Below are 25,069 nucleotides of genomic sequence, written 5' to 3'. Positions count from 1 at the left end.
TTTACACCTCTGCCGCACATGTTTTGACTTATACATCTTCATGCCATCACATTACCTCCGTACTCCAGCAACTGCATTGGCTTCCAGTTCAGCCACGTATTGATTTTAAAATTCAGATTTGAACCTATAAAGCAGTGCACGGGTTGGCTCCAGATTACATCTGTGACTTGGTTACTCCATCCATTCCCGCCCACTTTCTCCACTCTGCTGGCTCTCTCTCTCTCTCTCTCTCTCTCTGTGTCAGCCTCGTTGTAAATTAAAAACCATGGGCCTTTTCCTATAACACGCCTAAGTTATGGAACACATTACCTGCATCTATTATGGATGCTGCTTCTGTGGATTGTTTTAAGAAAATTCTTAAGACACATCTTTTTAATCAAGCTTTTAATTTATAATTTATAGCTGTGTATTTTTTTTTTCATGTTTGATTATTTTGTTCTGTACATGCTTAAGCGCTTTGAGTCTGAGAAAGGCGCATTACAAATAAAATGTATTATTATTATTGTTATTATGACTATGCAAACATTGCAATGAGTCCGCTATCAGAGAACAGATGTAGGTTACAAAATAACATGTAAAATAAATGCTTTAGTTTTCCTTATATAAAGTAAGCATGTATGATAATATAATATTACAGATAAATTAATTTTCCTAAATTGATTTGTGTTAGGCCAATCTGTAAGATTATACAGCAGATTTGTTTGTTTTGTTATCAATTTGTTTTGTGTTATGTGTCAAGTACACAGATGCAGAAAAGTGCCATGTGTTCTTCACTGCTCATTATCACACAATACAAGATCACTGAAATGAACTTGAAATTACTTTATTTCACGTGTAGAGATTGCAGAGTGATACATGACCCAGTAAAAATGACTTCCAATAATCCTGAAAATAGTTTAAAGTGTTAGTTCACCCTCATGTTGCTCCAAATTTAGGGTTTCTTTCTTCTGTTGAACACAAAAGATGATATTTTGGTTTCGGTGCCCATTAACTTGAAAAAACCTGAGAAATTTCTCAGAATATCTTTTTTTATGTTCAAAAGAAGAAAGTCATATTTGTAACGACATGAGGGTGAGTAAATGATGACAGAACTATACCTTTAAGATAAATGTTAAAGTGTACCCCCTAAAAGCAGAAGTGGCCCCTGCCTGGCCCTCCCAGTTACAGTGGTCTAGAACCGCCAATGACAGAGACAGACACAAAGCCGACTAACAAGTATAAAAAGAAATGCAGAGAAACAACAGGTGAAAAGCACTTATGATCCAAGGAGGAGAAGACATAATAATCAAGAAATACAAGAAAATAGACGATGGTGAGAGACGTACAGCACATACTTTTGTATATTAACTTTTAAATACACGTTTTGTGATAAGAGATGTTCAACAATGCATGGGATACTGTGTCTTCCAGATCATCTGCAACCTTCTTGCTTCTCTTCTACTGCTATCGCTTAGTGTCAGCAGCACCACAAACCGTAAGTATTAAGATCTGCTCTGACTGATGCTGTTAAATGTGATGTTTGGGAGGCATTATATGTGTTAATTATAATGTTATGAGTGCAATGCTGTTTGTTGCAGTGGGAAAAAATAACAGACAATCAGACAATGGCATGTAATATTATCATATATATAATTATTATATAAAATTATCGTTTTATTTATAATGTATACATGCTGGTAAATATTTGGTTATAAGACTTGAGTAGTAGCATTTTTGTTTATATTTTAGATATCTCTGTATGCACACAAATAAATAACTAACCCCTCTTAGATAAAACATTTATATGAAGAACCTATGACTTAGAATGAATAATACCCAACATAACCAATAAGCCAAAATAAAGCCTCTTTTAGATATTAATGCACTGCATTACGCTAATGGACGTGGTGGGTGAGGGTCTGTGATAAATACCAGTTTTAAATCCACCTGTATGAAAAAAGATCACACTTAAGGTCCAATTCTGACTAATAATAACGAACTTTGACTTTAGCCTCAATAAACTCTTAATTACTGTTTATTAATAAGGTAGTTGTTAAGTTTAGATATTGAGTATGAATTGGGTAGGATTAAGGGATGTAGAATGCAGAATAAGGTATTAATATGTGCTTTATAAGTACTAATAAACAGCCAATATCATAGTAATATGCATGCTAATAGCAACTAGTTAAAAGTGAGAATTGGACCCTAAACGAAAGTGCTATACCAAAAAAATCTAAACAATTCACTATCGGTAGAACCATCACTGAACTTACTTAAACTGGACTATGACGTTATTTTCTTCTAGACCTGAAACAGACTTTGTTGCATTATTTTCCTGTTATCATTGTAAAGCTGCTTTGAAACAATCTGTATTGTAAAAAGCGCTATATAAATAAATGTGACTTGACTTGACTAGAGCGTTTCACCATTTGTAGAAACACGCAAGGTTGAAAATGTGTCCAGTAAAGTTTTCCTGCTAACACCAGTAAACATTCTTAATAGTTGAAATGTTTTAATTGTACAGAAATTTTGTAAGGATTGTGTAAAAATTCCTCTTATCTTACACAGTTTTCTTTAGTGAAGGATGTCAATTCAGATAGTAACACTTTATAATAACTTTCATTAATAAATTATTAAACATATAATGCTTAACAGATCGTTAAATTCACATAGCTAGAAATATGATATGCTTGTTAATGTTTACTAGAACTTATTAAACAGTTCATTAATTAACATCATTATTTAATGTAAATTATAATGTTTACAAATTACGTTAAACTTTAAATTTATATGACCATGCAATTCTTGAAAATCTACAAAATGTCATTAAATTTCAGTTCATATAGCATATTACCTAATGCACTTTTTTACATTTACAAATGTACAAATACAAAAAAGTGTTATCTTTATATATATATATATATATATATATACTGTATATATATAGGTATAGCTATAGGGATCCGGATGTTCAAGAGAAAATTTAACAATAATGACTGGTCCCAGTTTATATTAGGGATCATTACTATGTACTTACGTCAGAAAAATGTATGACCAAATGTATGACCTTTACAGACTGTGTTTATGACTTAATGAATAATATGTTAACATGAATAGTGTGTGAAGTGCTTAAAATTACTAATTAAACTATTTTTATATGAATTGAAGTTTAATGAGCATTTATTTACATTAAATAATTATCTGTTAATCATTATGTAATATCTAATAAGTTTATTTAAACATTAACAAGTTATTTCAGCTATTTGAATATATATTAATGATCCGTTAAGCATTATATAATGTCTGTAAATGATTTATTAATTAAAGCTTTTAATCATTGTAAGCCATCTGTCAAAATCATTATCCTATGAATTGAAATTTTATGACATTTATAAGCATTTCGATTTACATTAAATAATGATCTGTTAATCATTATGTAATGTCTAATAAGTTCATTAGTAAACATTAAGAAGCACAATCATTATCTTAAATTGCTATCTATGTGGATATTATAACTAATGTCTTCCTCTGTTTGATCTTCATCTCCAGTATGCTTTTTTTTTTCCTGTTTTCCTTTACTCTTGTAGAGTCCGAGGAGCTGCAATGTGTCCAAAGTGTCAAAGTGCCACGAAACACAGTGTTTAGAGCTCGTGTTATGAAAGAGTTGAAGATAAACTGTACCCTTACTCAACATGGATGTCACAGGAGCCCAAGAGTCTCATGGTGCAAAATTGGTGGAAATCACTGTAAAGCTTTTAATCACTCAGTTTACATAAAAACTGAGTGGAAGAATATGGCAGAGCATGAAGGGATGGCTTTCCTGATTTTCCTGAACATCTCAATGGAAGATGCAGGTTTATACAGATGTAAAGAAGGTGACAACTCTGTTAGCCATGCTATTAATGTCACTGTAACAGGTAAGCGATGTTATCTTTTATTGGGTAAATGTAAACATACAGACATTTTGTTGTTTGTAAATTTTAAAGTATTATTTAGTGTCTTTACATTTTTATAATTTTTAGCAGATAATAATCTACTAATATTTTTAGCAGATACAAATGATGAGTTTTCAACCACTCCCAGCAACATAAGTATGGCCATTACAACACATGATATTATCTTAATAATATTAATATCATAATATTATCATTATATTAACTTCAATGCATACAGTAATAGGTGATATGAATACAACTCCAAAGAATGATCTGCAGTGGCTCTGGCCATATGTGTACTTCTGCATTGGAATATCAGGGCTGGTGTTAGTTATGGCTATAACATTACTTTATGTTATTAGACGCCAAGGTGAGTGGTTTGAGTGTTTTAACTAATATTTACAGTTGCTTTAAAACCATACATTTTCTTTTGATCATATGATTTAAAAAAAAACTACACTTTTTTTTTTAGGGAGAAAATCGACAGGAAAAGACATGGCAAGTAAAAATCAGGTATCAAATGTTTTAATTTTATTCAGTGGAAATCTTTATATCTGTTGAATAATACATGAATAAATGCCCTGTTTCCAATTCCACAGTGCATAAAAACACAAAAAAGTGACCTGCTTCTTCCTCCTCATCTCTGTCTGAACTCAGACCTGCTGACCTCTGTCATATATCGTGTCTAGGAAACTATACCTGCAGCATCAGAAGAAGAGAATGCTTTTTTGAATTCTTCTGAATCTTCAGGCAATGTAATATGGCCTTTGAAACAACTTTTATTTGTGATCTGACCATAAATACTTCAGAAATTCAGTTCATGCAGAAATGCAGTTCCGATTGCTTGTAGTAGTAATAATGGCATACCGTGGAAGATATTACTCCACAATTGCTTCAGATATGTTGTATTGTTGTTATTTGCGAATCACTGATTGTTATAAACTTGTTCTTTAATAAATTCCATATAAAACCATGAAGAAAAGATTGTTTAACCTATACACAAACACAAACATGCATCCCTGGGAGCACTATGACCATTATTTACTAAGAGCAAGTGGACTACAGCTACGCCTTGGCTCTGATGCTACAGTACAATGTTTGCTTTTAGATGATTAAGATATAAATCTCCCATCCACAAAAAGATAAAACGTATATCATGGGTATATCAAGACCAGTGTGTTCAGAAAGAGATAAGAGTTAAGATACATAATATAATTTTTAAGAAAAATATAACTTGTGCAAATACACTACATTTTGCAAAACTTTATTATGAACTTTGCTGTAGACCAGGTAAGGTTTTATTTATTATTATTTCCTTTATGTTAAGAGGGTGAATGAAAACTCTACATCTGAATCACCTATTTTTTGTCTTTACCAAAGCAAACTTAAATACAGTTTATTCTGACCGACAGTGACACACAGTTTGATTAACAAAGTGCATGTTTACTTTATTATTTCAAAGATTTCAGAGAACTTTATACAAAACACATGGAGGTCTAAATAGAAATGGGAATGGGAATGGAAATATTCAGAATCATTTCAGAATGACACGGGTTGTAAACTATGAGAGTACTTCCCTAGTGGGAAAATATTTGTAATACTATTAATCTCTATAATCCAAACATCAAGACAATAACTTCGCATCTTAAGCCAAAAGGGTGCTCATGTCTAAAAGAGTGTTTCCCCTGATAAAAATGTGTTATTTTTATTACACACATCAAAACATCTGTAAATCTAACAATAACATTGTGTCTGTTTATTGAATTTATGGTTACAGAATATCAGCTTTCAGAAAGTCATCTTAGATTTAGTTAAGTTGTAAGAGTATGATTTAGTACAGCTTGGCTAAGAAAAAACATGCTTTACTAAAATATACAGTCTATAATAAATAAGGCATTTAGTGTTGAAGGAGTTGTGATTAAATGTTTATTTGTATACTGTTAGACTGAATATCAGTTATATCAGAAGACGTTGACTCAGAATCGTCTGTGATTCAGAAAGAGGCCACACAGTTGTTTGGTCAGGACGAACATCTGAACATAGCAGCATTTCTTTTCATTTCAGTCAGGCTAAAGAAAAAAAAGAAGAAACAATTTGACAAGTGTTAATATCCTAGAATTACACAGCCAAAAGCCCTTGCTGTGTTCAACCTAACCCCACAAATAAAGCTACAGCTAAACTCCTACAGCTAATGTTTCACTCACTGCTCTCCATCTCAAGTTGATACAGGGTTGGGTTTACTGATCTAATCACAAAATTATTTTATTGTTCCAGTTGAGCCTTTTCCCGGTCTCCCATGAGATTACATCAATACTGAAAAAGAATGAAAAATAAACTACTTTTGAGGTGGATAACATGGTAGTTTGTCATAATGATTTTATGAGCATGAAGAATCATTTTTTTAAAAATCACTCATTTGGTTTAAGCAAATGAGTTTCCCCAGGTGCTACTTCTAAAATGAAAATTAGCTTCTTTTTTTTAATATTACTGGTGTAAAATATTTTCTTATCTAATCAAAATAATAAAAAATAAATTAAAAAAATGGTGTTGAATTTCACTTTCCATCTCTTTGTACAAACTAGTAAAATCTCTACTATTACAAATAGTCCAGCTCAAACTGATGCTACTGATAGAGCCAGAGGTTTACCGCTCAAACAAGCAGAGCAGCATTTTGAACACACCACAGAGCCACAGTGTTTCCACTGTTCAGAGAAGTCAATGGATGAACAGCTCTGCAAAATACACTGCTATAGGAGGTTTTACACACAATACATTTACAAGACTGATCAAATTAAACAAAATTTAGTTTCAAAGAAACATTTATTGCCTAATGCCCAACAAGTCGAAGGTGGCAAGGAAAAAGCTCAAAGATGTTTACATGATGAGAGAGGAAACTTTTGGGAGGAACCAGGCTCAACTGGGGGAGCCCATTCTCCTCTGGAAACTTCAGGCAAATTATATGACACTAATGTTTCAGGAGCAGCAACACATAGTTTTGGGCCATATGGATTGTAGCTTTTAGATCAGAGTGCAAATGCTTTAAAAGTCAACATTAAATCACATTACAAGTCTTATTGTGAATGATTCATCAGAGCATGTTATTCCAAAGGGGGGAAAAGTTTTATTCATGATCTTTAATCAAAATATAATAGCCAAATAGCTACTCAGACATCCACTCTCACCCACCTTTAACACCAACTTTTCATGATTCAATCAAATCCCATTGGATAAAATGATCTCCAGTCACTCTCTTCCCCTCTCTTGTTTGTCACAAATCATTTTCAATTTCTTTGACTCTGTAGAAGCACTTTAAGTAACTAAAGAGGGAGATGATATGATGCTTTTAAACAATTATTTCCTGTTTCTGATGGCAACTCAAAAGACATCAATCATAGAATGAGGTGAGGCTGAGAGGGCTTCTTGCAAAAAGACAGGAAGTGGTAACTCATAAGACTTCCTGTGGTTCTGTAGATAAACGTGGCTCTGTAAAACATACTTTGCCCTTGGCTTTGGTTTCACTATTAATCTTTGTTGCTTTGCTTGTACATGTTATCTGAAAACAAAATATATTTTAGTGCAACTTTCATGAATTCACTGTCTCTCTTTCTGCCCGTATGTCAGTGTGTGTGTGTGTGTGTGTGAGGGTGATTGCCAATCACCTTATTTATCAGCACCAGCAGTTGTCTATCAGCTGCGCCTATATATGTTCATTGCTTGGTGTCTTGTGTTGTCAGTATTCCTGGTGTCCTGTCCTGCTTCCTGTGTTCCTTGCTACCTTGCCTGTATTGTTTTTTCGTTCCTGTTGTTCTGCATTCTGCCCTTGGATTACTGCTCATCTGGAGTTATTAACTGTTGTTACTTGCATCTTGTGTCCTCAATCTATTACCATGACAGATGTAGACTTTACGTATGTCTGCTCTTGAGTTTCTGTTCTCCCTAGAGCCAGTGTGAATGTAGAAATATAAAACAAATATGATATTTTTTCTTTCTACCTTCTCGGGTGACCTGCAGATTCTAAGAGAGGAAAGTGGAAGAGAATGAAGCAGGAAGGAAAACTTGGGACAGATTGTGTGGAGTGAGAGGTTAGTGAGTCACTCTGGTGTCTGTCTCTCTCTCTCTCTATTTCCGACAATACATTTCTCCATTAGCTTCTGTTTTCATTGTCTCCTTTGTAAAAGGTTTCTGAGGGATTTTGTTTACAATAGTGCAGCCTTTAACACTAGAAGTGCCATGGCGGTCATTTTGACCGTTTTGAATTTTATATCTGCAATAACTTTGTTGAAAAAATAAATAAAATCCTGCTGGTACCTGACTTTTCCTAAAAGTGTCTGTATTTTCATTTAAAATGTTTTTCATATAAATTGCACATAATGCAAAAAAAACAAATGAACATATTTACCTATTTCGGCCATAGACGGTCATATTGACCGCACTGAATTTCGCGGTATTATTATAGGCTATACCATTATACACAACAATAAAATGTGGTAAAAATACACAAAACATATTCAACAACAAATAATTTAAATGTAATGATATTCAGAACAGAACAAGAATGAAAAAATAACTATAAACAAGCCAAAATGAAATACTTTATAAGCGAAAGTGAAAGTAAGCGGCGTTAGGCTCACGTAATTCTCTAATTAGAATCAAAATGTTTCAACATTTGCGATGTATTTGGATGGTAAACTATTTTAAACTAAACTACTTTATTATAGGCTTTGTACTTCACTCACGTTCAGAGGTGGGTAGTAACGAAGTACATTTACTTCGTTACATTTACTTGAGTATTTTTTGGGAAAAATTGTACTTTTAAGAGTAGATTTGAATGTGGGTACTTATTACTTTTACTCGAGTACATTTCTAATGAAAAAACTGTACTTTTACTTCGTTACGTTGGGCGACTTCCTTCTCGTTACTTTATTTTAATGCAATGTGTTGTTAAATGCGTAGTTTATTCCAAGCGCGATGTATCTTTTTTTCTGGGCTTGAGCGATGCTCAATTCACAAATGAATCACTCTTTTGAGTCGATTCTGTTCAAAGACTTCATCAAACAAGTTGGCAGATCTGTCTAAATCGGTTCGCGAATCAGTTTGAATGATTCAGTTCCTGATTCTGTTCAGTTCCTGCACGCACTGAATCGTCTGAAGCGATTGCAATTCACACTGGACTCGGAGTCGTAACAGGAAGATTTAAGGACATCAAGAGCGTTGGATGAAGTGGCCGTGGACCTACAGTACAGTAAAGTGAGAGCAAATCTTCAAATGCATCATATATTTGCCAGCGATGAAGATCTTTATTAGTTGAACATCTTCGTTTGCTGTCTGTGAATGAATGATTCCACAGGACGATACATTCGATTTCATTTAACTCAGGTAATACATTTTACAACCAAACAGATTATTATGCCATGATAGCACTACTAGAAAGGATGACATTACCCGTTTTTTGGACATAATACATTCATTTCTACATTAAATAAGCTACCATTGTTCACAGTTTATGAACACCCGCCATCCTGCGGTAGTTTGTGTGTATTGTTGCGCAGTGGCGTACGAACTCGACTTGAAAACGAATGCCTTTGCCTGCCGTACACACAGTTAACCAGTTTAAACATGCTTGCAGAAATATACATTTGATTATATTTTGGAGAACAGACAGAAAAAGATCCGTCGATGTACTTGTGTTTGTTTTTGTGTGTTCAGATGTTCAGTAGTCATGAGCGCGAGCACATGTGAAGAGTTTTAACTCTTTCTTCTCTGTGTCAATTACATGCCTTTGAATGCAACACTCTGCAGATTCACTTTATTTCGACATTTTCTAATAATCCAAATGTAGTTGTATAAGTTACTATTATACAAACCAAAGGACAGGCAATGATTTTCGGGCTACAGATGGCAGAAATAATGTTTTTTGTTGCAAAGAGAGCCAATCTACTTATGAAAATAATAGTCATTTAAATAAAAAAAATCTAAATAATATTATTTTATATATATATGACGACTTCAGATGCAAAAGCCTCTAAGTACCATCTGAAATTTTCTTCTTAAAGAGCATTTTTATCAAGTTTGTATGTTTATGTTCAGTTATTTCACTTAAATGGCAATGAAAAGTACCTATTAATTGTCATTAAAGTGAAATTACTGAACTTAAATATACAAGCTTGATAAAAATGCTTGTTTTAGAAGAAAGTTTCAGATGGCACTCAGAGGCTTTTGCATCTGAAGTCTTCATATATATATACTGTATATATATATATATATATATATATATATATGAAATATAAATGAATATATATATATATATATATATGTATGTATGTATGTATGTATGTATGTATGTATGTATATATATATATATATATATATATATATATATATATATATATATATATATATATAAAAATAGAGGCCTATATGATCCGAAGTAAGTTACTCGCTACTTGAGTAGTTTTTTCATTGGATACTTTTTTACTCTTACTCAAGTAACTATTAAGATTATTACTTTTACTTTTACTTTGAGTAAATATTTCTATAAGTACTTGTACTTTTACTTGAGTACAGTTTTTGGGTACTCTACCCACCTCTGCTCACGTTCCAATATCGACGGAAAAAATCATCCTCTTCACACGTGCAAAATGGTACGAATTGTACGAGGCTATACTGACTATATAAACAGAGCAGTGGAATTTTTATATAGGTTGACTATTTTATTATGGCTATAATGAACAGGCTGCAATGTCAAGACTGCAATGCTGTAATATGGTGTGTGTGTGTGTGTGTGTGTGTGTGTGTGTGTGTGTGTGTGTGTGTGTGTGTGTCGGCGGGCGCGATCGAACAGTGGAAACATGAAAACATAGGCTACTCCGTTATTTTGTTCAGGACATCTACAGATATTATTTATAAATGTATAATTAAACTCGTTTAAATGTACAGTTTGGTGTTGTTTTGTTTTTTAAATATATCCTAATACAATAAATGCATTAATCTCTCAATTGGGTATGTATCATTAAAGATATAGAGTTTGGAATCTAGCGGTCAAAATGACCGCTCGCGGCAGTTCTAGTAGTTATGGAATTCTGCCACTTCTAGTGTTAACTGGATAGGATGGACTGACAATATATATTTGTAAAAAAAATAAAAAGTATTTACATATTATATTATGAATATATTTGTATACACATTTTACTATTATATAGATATTTTGAACATGCATTAAATGGTCGCCTAAATTACTTTCCTTAAAAGTGACTCTTAACAATAAATATAAATCTTGATTTTACTTGTACCAGTCACCAGCTTTTGGTAATGTTCCTGTGATCATAACATTTCAAAGCTACATTTATTCTGAAGTTGTTGCTTAACCCCATGTCAAAAAACGTTAGTGTCAAAAGCCAAGTAAAAAAAAAAACAAAAAAAAAAAACATTGATCCAAGATACCAGATTGATCCAAAGTAAACACAGGATATCTTCTTCCTGTGCTTATTCTTGCATGTGACCTACTACATTCTTATGTGTTCACCCTTACATTCTTTATTTTATATATATATATATATATATATATATATAGGCCTATATATTATATATTCTGGGATTAAAAACATTAAAGTTGGCATGAAACAAGTTGTGAAAGTCATGTCTTTCCTTATATTGTGAGATATATCCATGTCAAATGGTAAGATGGGACTTGATTTTGTCCATCAAGAATTGATTGGATTTGATTGCTTTTGCTGTGATTTCATGTGAGTGGCAGGTATGCCCGCCCTCATGTCAGTAAACAAGTCATCAGAGAAGAGAAGATGGAGAGGAAGTTATTTTGATTAATATGATGGAATATAAATGTTTTTTTTTTTAAATAATGATGTGCACGGATAAATCATTTATAATAAATACTGCATTATTCCATTAAAAAAATTACTTTCAATTTTGGTGTGAAACACGATTTTAAAGTGGACAGACATTTTTGTGTTGCTGTACTGACCATATCAGCAGGTGAAGTTAGCACCTCTTCAGGCAGATGCACAGACATATGAGCAGCACAAGGGCCACACAGCTGGCTGAAATGAGAATGACATGGGCGTTCCTAGCTGTGAAAAAAAACAAAAAAAAACATTAACCAAATAAATCTAATATTCCCAACCGTCTAGAACAGGGGTCACCAAACACGGTCCTGGAGGGACGCTGTCCTGCAGAGTTTAGCTCCAACCAACTCCAACACACCTGCTTGAAAGTTTCTAGTATGCCTAGTGAGATTTTGATTAGCTGGTTCATTGTGTTTAACTGGGGTTGAAGCTAAACTCTGCAGGACAGCGGCCCTCCAGGACTGAGTTTGGTGACCCCTGGTCTATAAAAAAAAACAGACAAAAATAAGAAGAATGTAATATAGTATAGCCCTAAACAGTCGAGTAAGTTTCACTCACGTTTATTCAGAGACACATAGATGGCAGACCCAAGGCCCAGATGATGAACTTCACACTTCACAGGTTCATCGTCCAGTAGTTCAGTCTGCAGTTGAATGGAACTGACCACCATTGTGGTTCCGTCCCCTAGCTGGTAAAATGATGTCACGGCAGGGCCCAGGGTTTGATTATGTCCCTCCACGTTCCAAGAGATCTCTGCAGCAGGACGTGACACGGCTGAGCAGTTCGCCTCAACAATGCCCTGCGATACGGTGACGTAACTGGCCTCAGGTTTGGGTAGGACTAGGAAAATGACATGAAGTTCATTACATATTTAAGTAAGACACTAACATTATAATCTTTTAAACAGTGTTAAGAAAAAGCCCCCAAATTAATTCAAAGACATTACATAGCTGTGGTAAATGAAAACATTGAGCATTATGTGGCTATATATCTATCTTTAACTTGTTTTTTCTCCATTTTCAAAATTAGTATTTTGCAGAGACATTTTTTAAATGTCTGTTGATTCCACTTGCATCAATAATTCTTGTTAAATTTACAGTCCTAATTTAATTATTATTATTATCTTTTTTTTTTATATTCAGACTTAAAATCTGTAGAGATATTTTATGAACTTTTGGTTGGATCTATCCTTTTTAGCTGGGAACCCTTACAACAGTCCAAAGTGTGCCAAATATGTCCAGTACAAATACTGTATTGGTCTTGTTGACTTTTTTGTTGTTGTATTGTAAGTGGTAGCTTCATTCAGAAGACAAAAGAAAGCACTTGTGTTGTTATGCTGATTACAAGCCGTCAGACGTTGGTCATGTCTGCGGCAGACTCCATCAAAGAGGGACTCTGTGACATAAGTCAGATAAAAGAGAAAGAGACAAACCATGACAAGATGAGGGGAAAGTGAGGCTCTGTCCATTTTATTTTTGTGGCTGTGAGAGCTTTTTGGTGACAACAGCCAGACTGTTTGGGGAATATCAACAGAGAGAAAGCAAACACAGTGGAGCTCTGTTCTAGAGGAACAGAGACACAGTAATCGCACTGGCCCTCATCCCAAACTATTCCCTAAACTACAGTCACAGCCCAGCATTAAACTAGTGTCAGCTCCTGATTGTGAGCTTTCTTCCGAAGCAGAATTTACTTTGCAATGAAAAGAATGTTGTCAACAGAGAAACATCCCTTTCCGCAAACATCGCCATAGTAAAAAAGTTGCATGAGATAAAGAATGTTTAATCTGTTATTTATTGTGATACTGCATTGAAACAGGAAACGCTACTGAGCAAAAGTTATCTCTGTAGAAATCTAGTATTATTGGAGTAAACAAGGAACTAATCCATCAAATTAAAGAAACAGCTGACCCAACATTTTGGGTCATTGGTCATTTACCCAAAGTGTCATACAAAGCATCACAAATGTGGTCCATATGAATTCTCACAACCTCTGCCCTGACTCTCTTTGACGTGCTCACCAAGAGAGAGGTAGGCTGCGACCCAATTCGCCAACTTATACTAAAAGTATGTACTCTTTTTGTGAAGAAAAAAGTACATACTTTTGAGTGTGTAGCAAAAGAGTAGACAAGCTTTGGGATATACTACTCCGTCATCTTTAACGGACCGCTCTTTCGCTTAGTTATGTGCATCCTGTAACCGTAAACTGCTCTGTCAATCATCTTGTCACAGTTAAAATCCTCCATTCATTATAACTTAATTTCCTACCGTTTCGGAGAGAAATGTTCACAAAAGTTCACAATGCTGCTGCAGATGAACTATAATGTGGACAACATTGAATAAATACATTTACGTCAGGTTAGATAATGAATCACTCAAACCCCTTTATTTAAACCTCTCTACATAACCGCCGGACTCACTTTTTACTCGTGTTTGTATTTCTAATCGAATCCTCGTCCAACGCGCAATGGGTTGTGGGCAATATTAGCCGTTAGAGTGTGCATCGATCTGCACTTTGGATTCTGACCGGAAATAGTAGACCATCTGGGTATCTTTGGAATACTCATTTCAACATACTATGATTTGGAACGTACTAATTCTTTTGTCCAATACTATTTAGTAGTATTATATAGTCTATAGTATGCGAATTTGGGATTCACCAGTTGTGTCCAAATTGTATCTTTTTGATTTATCATTTAATTATGTTCATAAAAGAGGTTGGTCACACTTTTAGGGTCCAGTTCTCACTATTTTCTAACTATTAAAGGTGCAGTATGTTACAAAATAATGCTTCACGGAAATTGAAGTGAAGATAATGAACAAACGACAAGGAAGCACAAAAAAATTACATAAATACACAACAGTAAATACAAACAAGAGTTTGTTGTTAGTTGCCAACAGCACAGCAGCTCCATACAAACAATGACACTCAAAAATTCAAAGCAACCTCAGTTTTCAGGCCTTTCCACTTAGCACTCTCCAGTGCTGAAAAGCTTCTATAATAACGCGGGTCCTTAAGCTCTTTCCTGATCATAACCCTTCATATTCCAGTGATATTTTTATGAGCTTTTCTCTTTTGTAATGTCTCTCAGCCATCTATCTTTCTACAGTCTTTCTTCAAATCACCCTCTTGCTCGTCTCTCTCCTCCACCGTCATACGCCCCCTAATGCTGATTGGCAACACGTTTGTTGTTGTGTCTGGTTGTGTCGGCCCGACCGACTTTCAAACAGCGTTTTTCAAATACCGCTTACCCCACCTTTAAATATGACTTTTGCATCAGTAGACTCCTAACAGCGAGTTAAGGTAGTTGTTAAGTTTAGATATTGAGTAGGAATTGGGTAGGATTAAGGGATGTATAATATGGTCATGCAGAATAAGGTATTAATATGTGCTTTATTTGTACTAATAAACAGCCAATATCCTAGTAATATGCATGCAATAAGCAACTTGTCTGGGTTATGTTTCGTTTTGTCTTTGTTTTCATTGTGTTCAGTTTCTGTTTGCCTGTTTTCATTTGACCCAGTTTTCCCATGTGTTTCATTGATTAATCCTATTCACCTGTCCCTCGTTAATTAACTAGTCAGCCTTGTTGTTTGCCCTGTGTATTTAAACCCTCGGTTTCAGTTAGTTATTTGTCCTGTATTGTTTAACTTCAATGTGTGCGTGGTTGTGTTTTAACCGAGTAATTCTCCTGTTTATTGTTTTTATTGGTAGATTAAAATTCTATTTGAGTATCTTCATCGTCATGTGCTTACATTACAGCTACCAACCATGACAGAATACAGGACCAAAGACAAGGACTCAAATATGGATTTGCCAGCAGTACAATTGCTCTGCTTAAAACAGCAAGGCAGAACCCTCGAGGACCACACAAGGGATTTTTTACAACTGAAGTTTCTGAGTCCGTTCCAGTGAGAGAAGTTCCCGAGTCTGTTCCAGTGAGAGAAATTTCAGAGTCCATTCAGGTGAGAGAAATTTCCGAGTTCGTTACAGTGAGTAAAGTTGCCGAGCCTGCTCTTGAGAGGGAAATTCCAGCGCACAGCCAAGAGAGCATTGTACTCTCCATAATGGCTCCAGCCCCTAAGTAGTCCAGTGCCAGCTACAGCCACTGAGTCCGCTCCAGTGTTGGCTCCAGCCACTGAGTCCGCTCCAGTGTCGGCTCCAGTCCCTGAGTCTGCTCCAGTTTCGGCTCCAGCCCCTGAGTCTGCTTCAGTGTCAACTCTGGTCCCTGAGCCCACACCAGAGTCCGCTCCAGCGCATGAGCTGGCTCAGGAGTATGATCCAGCCCATAAAGGCGGGCATACACTGTGCGATTTTCGTCCGATTTTGAGCCGAATTCTGACTCGTGCGACTCTTTTTCGGGTCGGGTTTTCAGCTTTGTTGTGTGTCGTTTGTCGTGCAGTGTTCGTGCAGTGTACAGGGAGAAACGAGAGGCTATTAACCTCTCCTGACCAGCAATCGGATGGTCGGATGAATTTCTGGCATGTTAGAAATTTTGGTCGCTCCTCGTGACTATATCGCACAGTTGAAGCAAAGCTACGAACCGATTGCCCTAAACTCAGTGTTTTTTCCCTCAGTGCGCCTGCGCGAAAACAGAAGTTTAACCATTTCATCTGCAGCAAAAAAACTAAACGAAAATGAAAAGAGGGAGATCTTTAAGTATTGTAGTTCAAACTAGCTACAAATTACTGTTGCTTACCTCCAGTTCGTGTTGCAAAATGGATTAACCATTACCCACGTCTTCCAAACCACCTGTGATGTATCTACACCGTGCCTCTTTTATTAATTTGTTAAACAATGTTTTTGAAATAAAGCTGTTTTTAATTTTCATTGATGACTAATTATTGCAGTGTTCGGACATATTATAGACTGTTAATAATGAATTGTATGCCTATAATTCATTGTAATCGACCTAAATGTTTTAGACAATTTTCAATGAGGAGTAGCTAAGCTTCTATGTAATATTTTATTATCCTCACAGCGCGTTGGTTATGCGGTGATGAGCTATGAAATTATTGCGTGGCAAATGAATTATAATAGCCTATCAATTTAATAATAAAAGTAGCCAAGGCCTTCCCTAATAATAATAATACAATAATACTAATAATATTTTAATACATAAATTGGAAATGCTAAATCATCTTGATATTGATAGCTGATGCTTGTTTTGACAATATCTCTGGATACATGATATCGTCTATAGGCGCAACCCGGCACGGGGGTTTATCGCGCTGATTCGCGCATATTTCACACGTATAGTGTGAGCAGTTAAGTCGCAGCTCGGCGTTCGGACCGTATAGTGTAAGCACATAAATCCTGAGCTTTGGCTTTACATCGCATGCAATCTACTCGTTCAGTGTGAGTAGGTATCTTGCTGAAATCGCACAGACATTGCACAGTGTATGCCCGCAAGCCAGCTCAAGAGTCTGCTCCAGCCCATTGGCCTGCCCCGGAGAGTCCCCAGCCATAGTGGCCAAGCCAAGCTCCCGGGTCTTAGTGCCATTGCCTCCAGTGTTCCCTGAACTACCGGTACCTCCCTGGTCTACTATACTACCAGTACCATCCTGGAGGCTACCTAGCTTGCCCTCATTCCTCTGGTTACCTGCCACGATTCCAGGACGCCCCCCTCCCTCCCTGGTTGTACACTTTTTTGGCGCGAGGTCGTGCTTTCCAGGAGGGGTGAGTAATGTCAGTGTCATGTTCTGTTTTGTCTTTGTCTTCATTGTGTTCAGTGTCTGTTTGCCTGTTTTCCTTTAATGTATTTTTCCCATGAGTTTCATTGATTCATCCTTTTCACCTCTCCCTCATTAATTAACTCGTCAGCTCCTTTGTTTATCCTGTGTATTTAAGCCCTCCTGTTTATTGTTTTGATTCTTGGATTAAACTTCTATTTGAGTATCTTCATCATCGTGCACTTACATTGCAGCCACCAACCGTGATACAACTAGTTAATAGTGAGAACTGGACTAAAGTAAAACTAAAGTGTTACCAAGAGGTTTGAATGATTTATTCACAAATTGGACGGATCTGATAACTTGATTCAGTCACAGTGGTTATAAAGTAAAAAAAACAAAAACATTTTGGTATGTTTGACACACAAAGCTATCCCATGGCTTCTGACCTTGCAATATAGACCTTGAGAAGCATGAACTACATTTATAATACTTTTATGGCTCTTTTGCATCCTTTTTGAAGCTTGAAGTCTTCAGTCCTTATACATCGTGATGGCATGGAAAAGAGCGACCAAGACAGTCTTCAAAATTTCACAGGTTGGTATGTTGGTATGTGGTATTAACACTTCTTACTTAAAAAATTGTTTCTAGGCTTGTCACTGACTTGTATTGTTCATTTTTAATTTGTCTTTTATATTTAGTATGCTTCTTTATTAGTTGATTTCAGGTTTTACCTTTGTAGGAACATTTGGTCACAACAATGTAGGCAAAATGTGAACGACACGCACACAAACACATTATCTTCCTTCCTCACTTGCACTTTGTCTCTCCACTTCTTACACATACACCCACTCAGAGATACACTTAAAAACCTGTGTATGACCCTGAAGACAGACAAAAGGGGCTGTGAAATACCCAAACAACCCTTGCGGAAAAAAGCACATTGATTTTCCATTTGCACACGTGTTCACATATTGTGCATACGTGTGAAAATGTTCCAAACCCACACGTGTGATTTAGTGAAATGTGAAATGTATGTGCCTTTAATAGCTGTAACGGCTTAATTCTGTGGCACTGTTATTTAGAAACATCCTTGTGGATAACATATCAAAATGTATACTGATTCAGAATTTTAAAACATTTATCATAGAAGAGGTATATTCAATCTATTTTATGAATTGCATTTTTAGTGTGCTTTTTATTTGAACTAATTAATAGATCATGACAAAAAATGCCATTGACTCTTATACAGAAATACATGAATTTGTTTCAGGGGTGCTCAATCCGGTTCCTGGAGATCTAACCGCATTCAGCCCAAATAAATCACACCTGAACCTTATAATCAAGGATTTGGGTTAATTAAAAAATTACGGACAGGTGTGTTTGAGCATTCCTGATTTATTCCAAACATATTAGAGACTACCCAAATACATTTCCTTTATTTTAAAGCAAATAAAGGTCACACATTATATTGAGTGTCTTTAACTAGTATGTGTTTACATTATTTTTATTTATTTTTTTTAAGTTTCTTATTTATTTATTTTATTGTGTTTGTGTTGTTTTGCAAAACACGTTTGCTGATATTGAGGTGGGACAGGTTTTGTGGTATGGGTGAGTTAAGGTGTAAGGGAAGGGTCAACAGTCTAATTATAGATGTAATTTCAGAAAATAATTACAGATGTAATTATATGAAGATATTTGTTAAATATAAGTACAATGTAAAAGCATGTATGTACACAATGAGTGCATTTTATGAAATTATTACACAGTAGTTAAGGACACTTAACATAAAGTGGTACCCAAACAAATGTGTCTATAAGCTATGTTATTATACTGCCATTTGCACTTACCATAAACAGACAAGCAAGCTGTTGCACTCTTGATGCCATCTGGATACGAGTGGAACTCGCAGGTGTAACAGCCCTCATCTTCTGTCTGAGCCTGGTGTATGGAGAGCTTGGACTGCCCAAGTGAGGGATTTAGAGTTACCCGACCATTGAAAGGGGTCTCAACGATGGGTCTGTCATTCTTGACATAAGAAGCAACAGTGGCGGTGTCCCCTTGCTCAGCTGTTTTTTTCCATAAAACCTGCTGGACTCGCTTACTGAGAATGTACTTGCACAAAAGAGAAACCGGCTTTCCACTCACAACTGTTTTATTGTCCATCAGTTCCACAGTTGCTGGAAGGAATAAAAAAAAATAAAAAAAAATCATAAAGTGAAGAGACTTTACATGCTCAAATCTGTCATAATTTACTCAATGTCATTTCAAAGCTGTATGACACAAAAGAAGTGTTGATATTTTATTATTTATTATTTGAGATTATTTTTTCAAAACATTTTGATGACAAAATTTTCATTTTTGGGTGAACTATTTCTATAAGACCATGTTGCAGTGAATACTTGTACTATGCATGACATTAGTGTCAGGATTATGCACCTGTCTAGTTAACTTATGAGTTTTGGTTAAGTCCTCATTGTTTTCTGTTTCTCCTTGCCTTGTATGTTTCTATAGTCATTAATTGAGTTACTCAGGTCTTGTGTGTTACGTTAAAGATCTCTGTGAGTATTTAACCCCTCAGTTTTCTCAGTGATGTGTTCCGTGGTGTCTTCCGTGGTGTCTATGTAATGTGGTTGTGTTTTCCCCTGAGCTTCTCCTGTGTTCATCTGTGGATTATATTAAAGACTGTTTCCTTTTGAGCTACTCGTCTTAGTGTGCTATTTTTACTATAGCCATGTGTGACAGTTAGCATACACCCATTGCTTTCATTTTAAACCACACTCAGGCTGATAAAATGTAACAAATATCAAACCCTATGGCAGCTTTTATCTGATCAAGACTCTTGTGGTTTTCATGATAGTTTTTTGTCAGTAAAGAAGGCCAGGCAGAAAAGTGGTTCTCACCACTTCCTGCTTGGGCATTATTTACAACAATTCTTCAATGTCTTGCGAGCGCAATGTGACAAAAACCAATAACAGTTATTCATTATGAAACCATCTTAGTGCAGGTCTAGAAAATAGCATTTCCTCTGTTTGATGACACTTTGATGAGTGATATTTCCTTTTAAATTCATATTTTTTTATTATATACTGCATATAATATATATCGTTGATATTTAAAAAAAAAAAAAGTTTGAAAGAGATTACCAAACCTCACCCATTAGTGAAAGACATGTCCTTCCTCTCTGCTGCCCGGTTGGGTACACATCAAAAAGACACTGGTAGCAGCCCTCGTTGGCTGGCCCGGCTCTTCCAATGGTGATGACACTGGCGTGAGCTTGACCTACTGTATGCTGTGAAAGCTTGACTCCATCTTTGAGGATGTTGTCATACTTATCAGGCTCGTAGTGAACTATAGTTTTATTTGTCATGTCCATCCACAGAACTTGTTTTAAAGCCTCCCCTGTCTCCATTGTAATATTGCAGGCCAGCATGAAGGGAAGTCCAGTCATCGCCTGCAGATGAGATGGTGCAAGCACCTTACCTAGGACATATCGACAAAACTGATATCATTTAAAATGTTTAAATAATTAAGTAATAATATGCTATCTAATAAATGCATCTACCTCTTCTTTAATGAGCAATTTTTAACATTTTGAATTCAACTTTATTTTGTTATTTTAAGGGGGTATAATGTATAAAATGTCAGGGTGATATAACTGTCCTAATATCACAATGAAGAAAAATACCTATTAAAATAATTACATTAGAAAAATAAAATAAAACTAAGTATTTTGGCATAATCTTTTACTTTATTTATATATTTATATATAAAAAACTATATGAAGAGTTCAGATGCAAAAGCCTCTAAATGCCATCTGAAATTTTCTTATAGAATGATCATTTTTATCAAGCTTGTATATTTAAGTTCAGTAATTTCACTTAAAAGACAATTAATAGGTTTATTATTAAGCCATTTAAGTGAAATTATTGAATTTAAATATACGAGCTTGATAAAAATGATCATTATATAAGAAAATTTCAGATGGCATTTAGAGGCTTTTGCATCTGAACTCTTCATATATATATATATATATATATATATATATATATATATATATATATATATATATATATAATTTATATAAATTGTCTGCCAAGTGGTGCAATCAACATGCAGAAAAAAAAAAAAAAACATTAAAAAGTACATTTATGTCATAAAGGACTCCTGCAGACCATCTCATCATGACTTTGTTTCAAGGTTGTAAAATGTCAAGTGGCGAAGCTCTCCAAAATTGTAAAAATAATGATTAGGATGTGTACACTCACATGTAAAGAAGGCGTAAGGTAAACATGTTATAAATTTTTATTTAATGTTTACACAACATGATATAAAGTCACTAAATAGATTTTTTTTCTTAAAGCTGCAGTCCGCAGTTTTTCCTCTTTGTCGCCATCTCTGTTCGAAATCTGCAATTGCAGCTATTCGCAGAATTATCAACTTTATGTGGGTTGTGCATCGGCACGGCACAGCGCGGATGAATCCAATGTTTTGAGGAGAATGTGCGACTGTCAGTCACCGCGCTGGTGGTGTTGATAGTGCCATTCGCAATCACAGATCCTACTTTTTGGAAATATGAACAACATAAGAATTTTCACCGGAAAATGTCGTCTAAACAAGTAAGTAACATCCACTTTTGTTCTGACCAACTAAGGGGAAAAAAGCATTGCAGTAAATCACGCCGATTAAATCTAACGATCACTTATCATATCACGTCAAACCGTGCAAATTATACTTTGTGTAATTGTTAATGTTAACAACATCAGCATTGCGTGACTACATTTAATGCCCTTCCGATATTTGTCCTTGTTTTCGCATGGGCCGGTTGCAGTTTCTTTATTTCTGTAGCTACTCCGAAGTGTGAAGTATTTTGCGTTTTACAACGGGTGAATCTCCAGTTGTCACTGGTGATTGTCGTTTGAACCTTTCTGGATCCGCCATCAAATTGATGTCTAATTATATCAAGTGCTGTGAGAAAAGGCTATAAATCTCCACCTCCAACACCCTCACACGCAATATAGCCTACAAGCTGAGACACCTTCTTTATGTGGACAGATGTGACGTAATGATGCAAAGACATGCTCGAATTTCCCGCGGAAATCCACCAGTACGACTGGAATTAAAAACATTATTACAAGCTTACCATTTTGAATCAAGCTACGGCAAGCAGATAGTTTTGAACACTGGTTGGTTATGTACTTGCTCAAAAAAATTATTTTGGATAATTTTTAACCCAAAAAAAAGCTACGGACTGCAGCTTTTAAAAATGGCATAATTTGATCTAACCTATACAAAACCAGCATTCTTAAGAACCCACGTTTTAAACTACAGCAGGCAACATTTGAAGTGGATCAAAACCTTTCATCAAAGTTATACATGAATTTTGAACAATACCAGTTCTTGTTTTAGGACAACTTTGATGAACTTTTTTTGATCCACTTCAAATGTTGACTACTGTAGATGTTAAAAGATTTTCCTGTTCTTTATCATGGACAGAGCTCATATATTCTAATGCTCAGAAAGGAGACTGGACAGGCACCTTGTAGCCGAGAGAGCAACATCAGTGTCACCCAGACTTGCAGGGATATTGCAGACATAGATCCACTCATCTTGACCTGCAGGAAGATCGTTTTTACTGTGGTCAATGAAGTAATGGGCCAAACAAATATTTAAGTAAGACAAAGAGTGTTTAACCAAACAGATTTCCAGAATACTGTCTGTATTAGCCATGTGCATTAAAGCAGACTCTACATAAACAAATTTCACAACGGCATAGTTAATTACAACAAATAATCAAGCCAGTACCGCATTAATGAGTATTGCTACATTCTGAAAAATGTCTTAGCAAATCTAAAAAAATAAATGGCATACTTACAGCCACAGGTTTGTAAAGAGCAGACAATCCACACATCAGCAGTTCAGCTCCTCAACAGCCATTGCTTTATAGAGAAATGAAAGATAAAAAAAAATAAAAAAAGATAACTTCTGATGTCAAACAAATAAGAAGTTCTGGTTCTGTTGAACAGATATATTTCTATTTGGTAAGGGAAGTCATCTAGCATATAGCTCAAGTCTAAATCAGACTTTAAGGAAAATATTTGTCCTAGAAGTCTGGTCTGTTTTGGAATTTGAGGATTCAGTGCACTATTTATGGCACTCTCAGGGGCCGCGGTGCAATTCAGCATTTTTGGATTATTTTGAAATTTGATTACTGTTTGCCAGGTTTATTTATGGCATGAAAAGGAAAATCTCTAACCATCTGCATCCTGTCAAGGTTTATTACCTTTATAGCGCTTTAACAACAGTTTGGGTAACAAACTCACACTTTGTTGTCTAGACTAACATTAACTTGAGAAAATAGCGTCTCTTGCTTTTTACACAAACTATATGATTAAAATCACTTGTGGCTAAACACTGCCAGTAAACAGACATAAAGAGTGGTGCTGGCAGATGATTTCTGGGCCACAGGCAAATACTTCCAGGCAGCCACACGCCCCTACTGACCTCAAATGAAAGATCGGTTGAGCCATTTTTTTATATACTGTATATATATATATATATATATATATATATATATATATATATATATATATATATTGCAGTCTTTTGTTTTGTTTTTTGTTTTGTTAGAAACCCATTTGAAAAAAAGAAACTAGCTTAGCTTTATTTTATTTTTGCTTTAAATGGTAAACAACTGACTTTACACTGTTTGTTTTACAACTGATAAATTATATATAACATTTTATAATATCATCCATTAACCATCTTTTAACAAACATTATATAGATAAATTAAATAGATCTGTAGTTGGATCGATCTATAGTTTATATCAGGCAAAATGATTTGAATGAAAGTCTGTGATATACAAAATATTACTCAAGACTATAATGCTTTCTGGCTCTTTCACTATAATAGAAAATATCATTAAAAGTTCCTTAACTAGAGTAATTTAGAGGAAGAACGAGCAGACTGCATAAGTAGACCTGAAACAACCTAGAATTTATGCATGGGTCTACAAGTAGGCTAGTCACATTTTGATTATTATTCCTGTAATTTAAAAAAGAAAATTAAATGATTGCAAACAGTTGTATTAAATAAAACTAATAAACTATATAAATCTATTTTTAATACAGTAGGCTACAATGTTTAAAATATGCGACTCACCTTGCAAAGCATGGCCGCGTTCTTTCGTGTTGGTAAATCCTTTGCCTCGGAGTTATTCTGGCATGTGTGTTATTCGGGATACGAATGGAAGTGGAAGTGAGGAAGTTTGGCCATCCAATCGTGGGATGCATAGCAATCAGTGTTTAGAAAGGCCCAGTGACGTTCAGTGGATGGAAGCATGCAATTACTAATTACCGAGTTAACAGCGACATCTAGTGGTGTGAGCCATCTGTACAAAAACATCTTTATAATTATTTTCAATAAACATGACAATAATCACTTACATATCAAAATACAGTAACACTTTATTAAAGAATATACAACAAATAGAAAAAAAATGGTAACACTTTACAATAAGGTTCCATTTGTCAACATTATACAAGATGTAATTATGAAAAAACAACAACTTCTAAGGCATTTATTAATCTTAGCTAATGTTAATCTCAACGTTTATTAATAC

General features: G+C 35.0%; 2 protein-coding genes and 1 long non-coding RNA gene across 5 annotated transcripts; 2 read left to right on the top strand and 1 right to left on the bottom strand.

Moving 5' to 3' along the window:
* Window positions 1-503: 503 nt before the first annotated feature.
* Window positions 504-5,796, top strand: LOC309494630 (uncharacterized protein). 3 transcript variants are annotated; one of them, XM_082164061.1, is made up of 7 exons: window positions 504-1,312; window positions 1,411-1,474; window positions 3,567-3,896; window positions 4,032-4,070; window positions 4,153-4,284; window positions 4,387-4,427; window positions 4,514-5,796. In XM_082164061.1, the coding sequence occupies exons 1-7, from the start codon at window positions 1,310-1,312 to the stop codon at window positions 4,601-4,603; spliced, it is 699 nt and encodes a 232-aa protein (XP_082020187.1). In that variant the 5' UTR covers window positions 504-1,309; the 3' UTR covers window positions 4,604-5,796. The 3 variants fall into 3 exon arrangements, with proteins under 3 accessions (XP_082020187.1, XP_082020188.1, XP_082020186.1); XM_082164062.1 differs by having other exon boundaries at window positions 505-1,312; window positions 4,159-4,284; XM_082164060.1 differs by having other exon boundaries at window positions 772-1,312; window positions 4,029-4,070.
* On the bottom strand, window positions 5,614-24,748 carry LOC309494623 (nectin-3). Its single transcript, XM_082164049.1, has 8 exons — window positions 24,610-24,748; window positions 23,321-23,384; window positions 22,985-23,060; window positions 20,602-20,928; window positions 19,296-19,625; window positions 12,335-12,616; window positions 11,896-12,001; window positions 5,614-5,983 (listed from the first exon to the last, which is right to left on the bottom strand). The coding sequence occupies exons 2-7, from the start codon at window positions 23,354-23,356 to the stop codon at window positions 11,913-11,915; spliced, it is 1,140 nt and encodes a 379-aa protein (XP_082020175.1). The 5' UTR covers window positions 23,357-23,384; window positions 24,610-24,748; the 3' UTR covers window positions 5,614-5,983; window positions 11,896-11,912.
* Window positions 5,991-18,947, top strand: LOC309494645. The gene is made up of 2 exons (XR_014204419.1): window positions 5,991-7,996; window positions 15,536-18,947. It is a non-coding gene; the product is annotated as an uncharacterized lncRNA (long non-coding RNA).
* Window positions 24,749-25,069: the final 321 nt, after the last annotated feature.

This window comes from Leuciscus leuciscus (assembly GCF_965113295.1).
Source record: "Leuciscus leuciscus genome assembly, chromosome: 3".
NCBI classification, from domain to species: Eukaryota; Metazoa; Chordata; class Actinopteri; order Cypriniformes; family Leuciscidae; genus Leuciscus; species Leuciscus leuciscus.
This window is presented reverse-complemented; position numbering and strand designations above follow the sequence as displayed.

Coding starts and splice junctions, on each gene's coding strand:
- LOC309494630 (XM_082164060.1), top strand. Junction 4,071..4,152: donor AACCACTCCCAGCAACATAA/GTATGGCCATTA, acceptor CAATGCATACAG/TAATAGGTGATATGAATACA. Junction 4,428..4,513: donor ACATGGCAAGTAAAAATCAG/GTATCAAATGTT, acceptor CCAATTCCACAG/TGCATAAAAACACAAAAAAG.
- LOC309494623 (XM_082164049.1), bottom strand. CDS start 23,356: ATGTGTGGATTGTCTGCTCTTTACAAACCTGTGGCT. Junction 20,929..22,984: donor GTTGCTCTCTCGGCTACAAG/GTGCCTGTCCAG, acceptor GATATGTCCTAG/GTAAGGTGCTTGCACCATCT. Junction 19,626..20,601: donor GACATGTCTTTCACTAATGG/GTGAGGTTTGGT, acceptor TATTCCTTCCAG/CAACTGTGGAACTGATGGAC.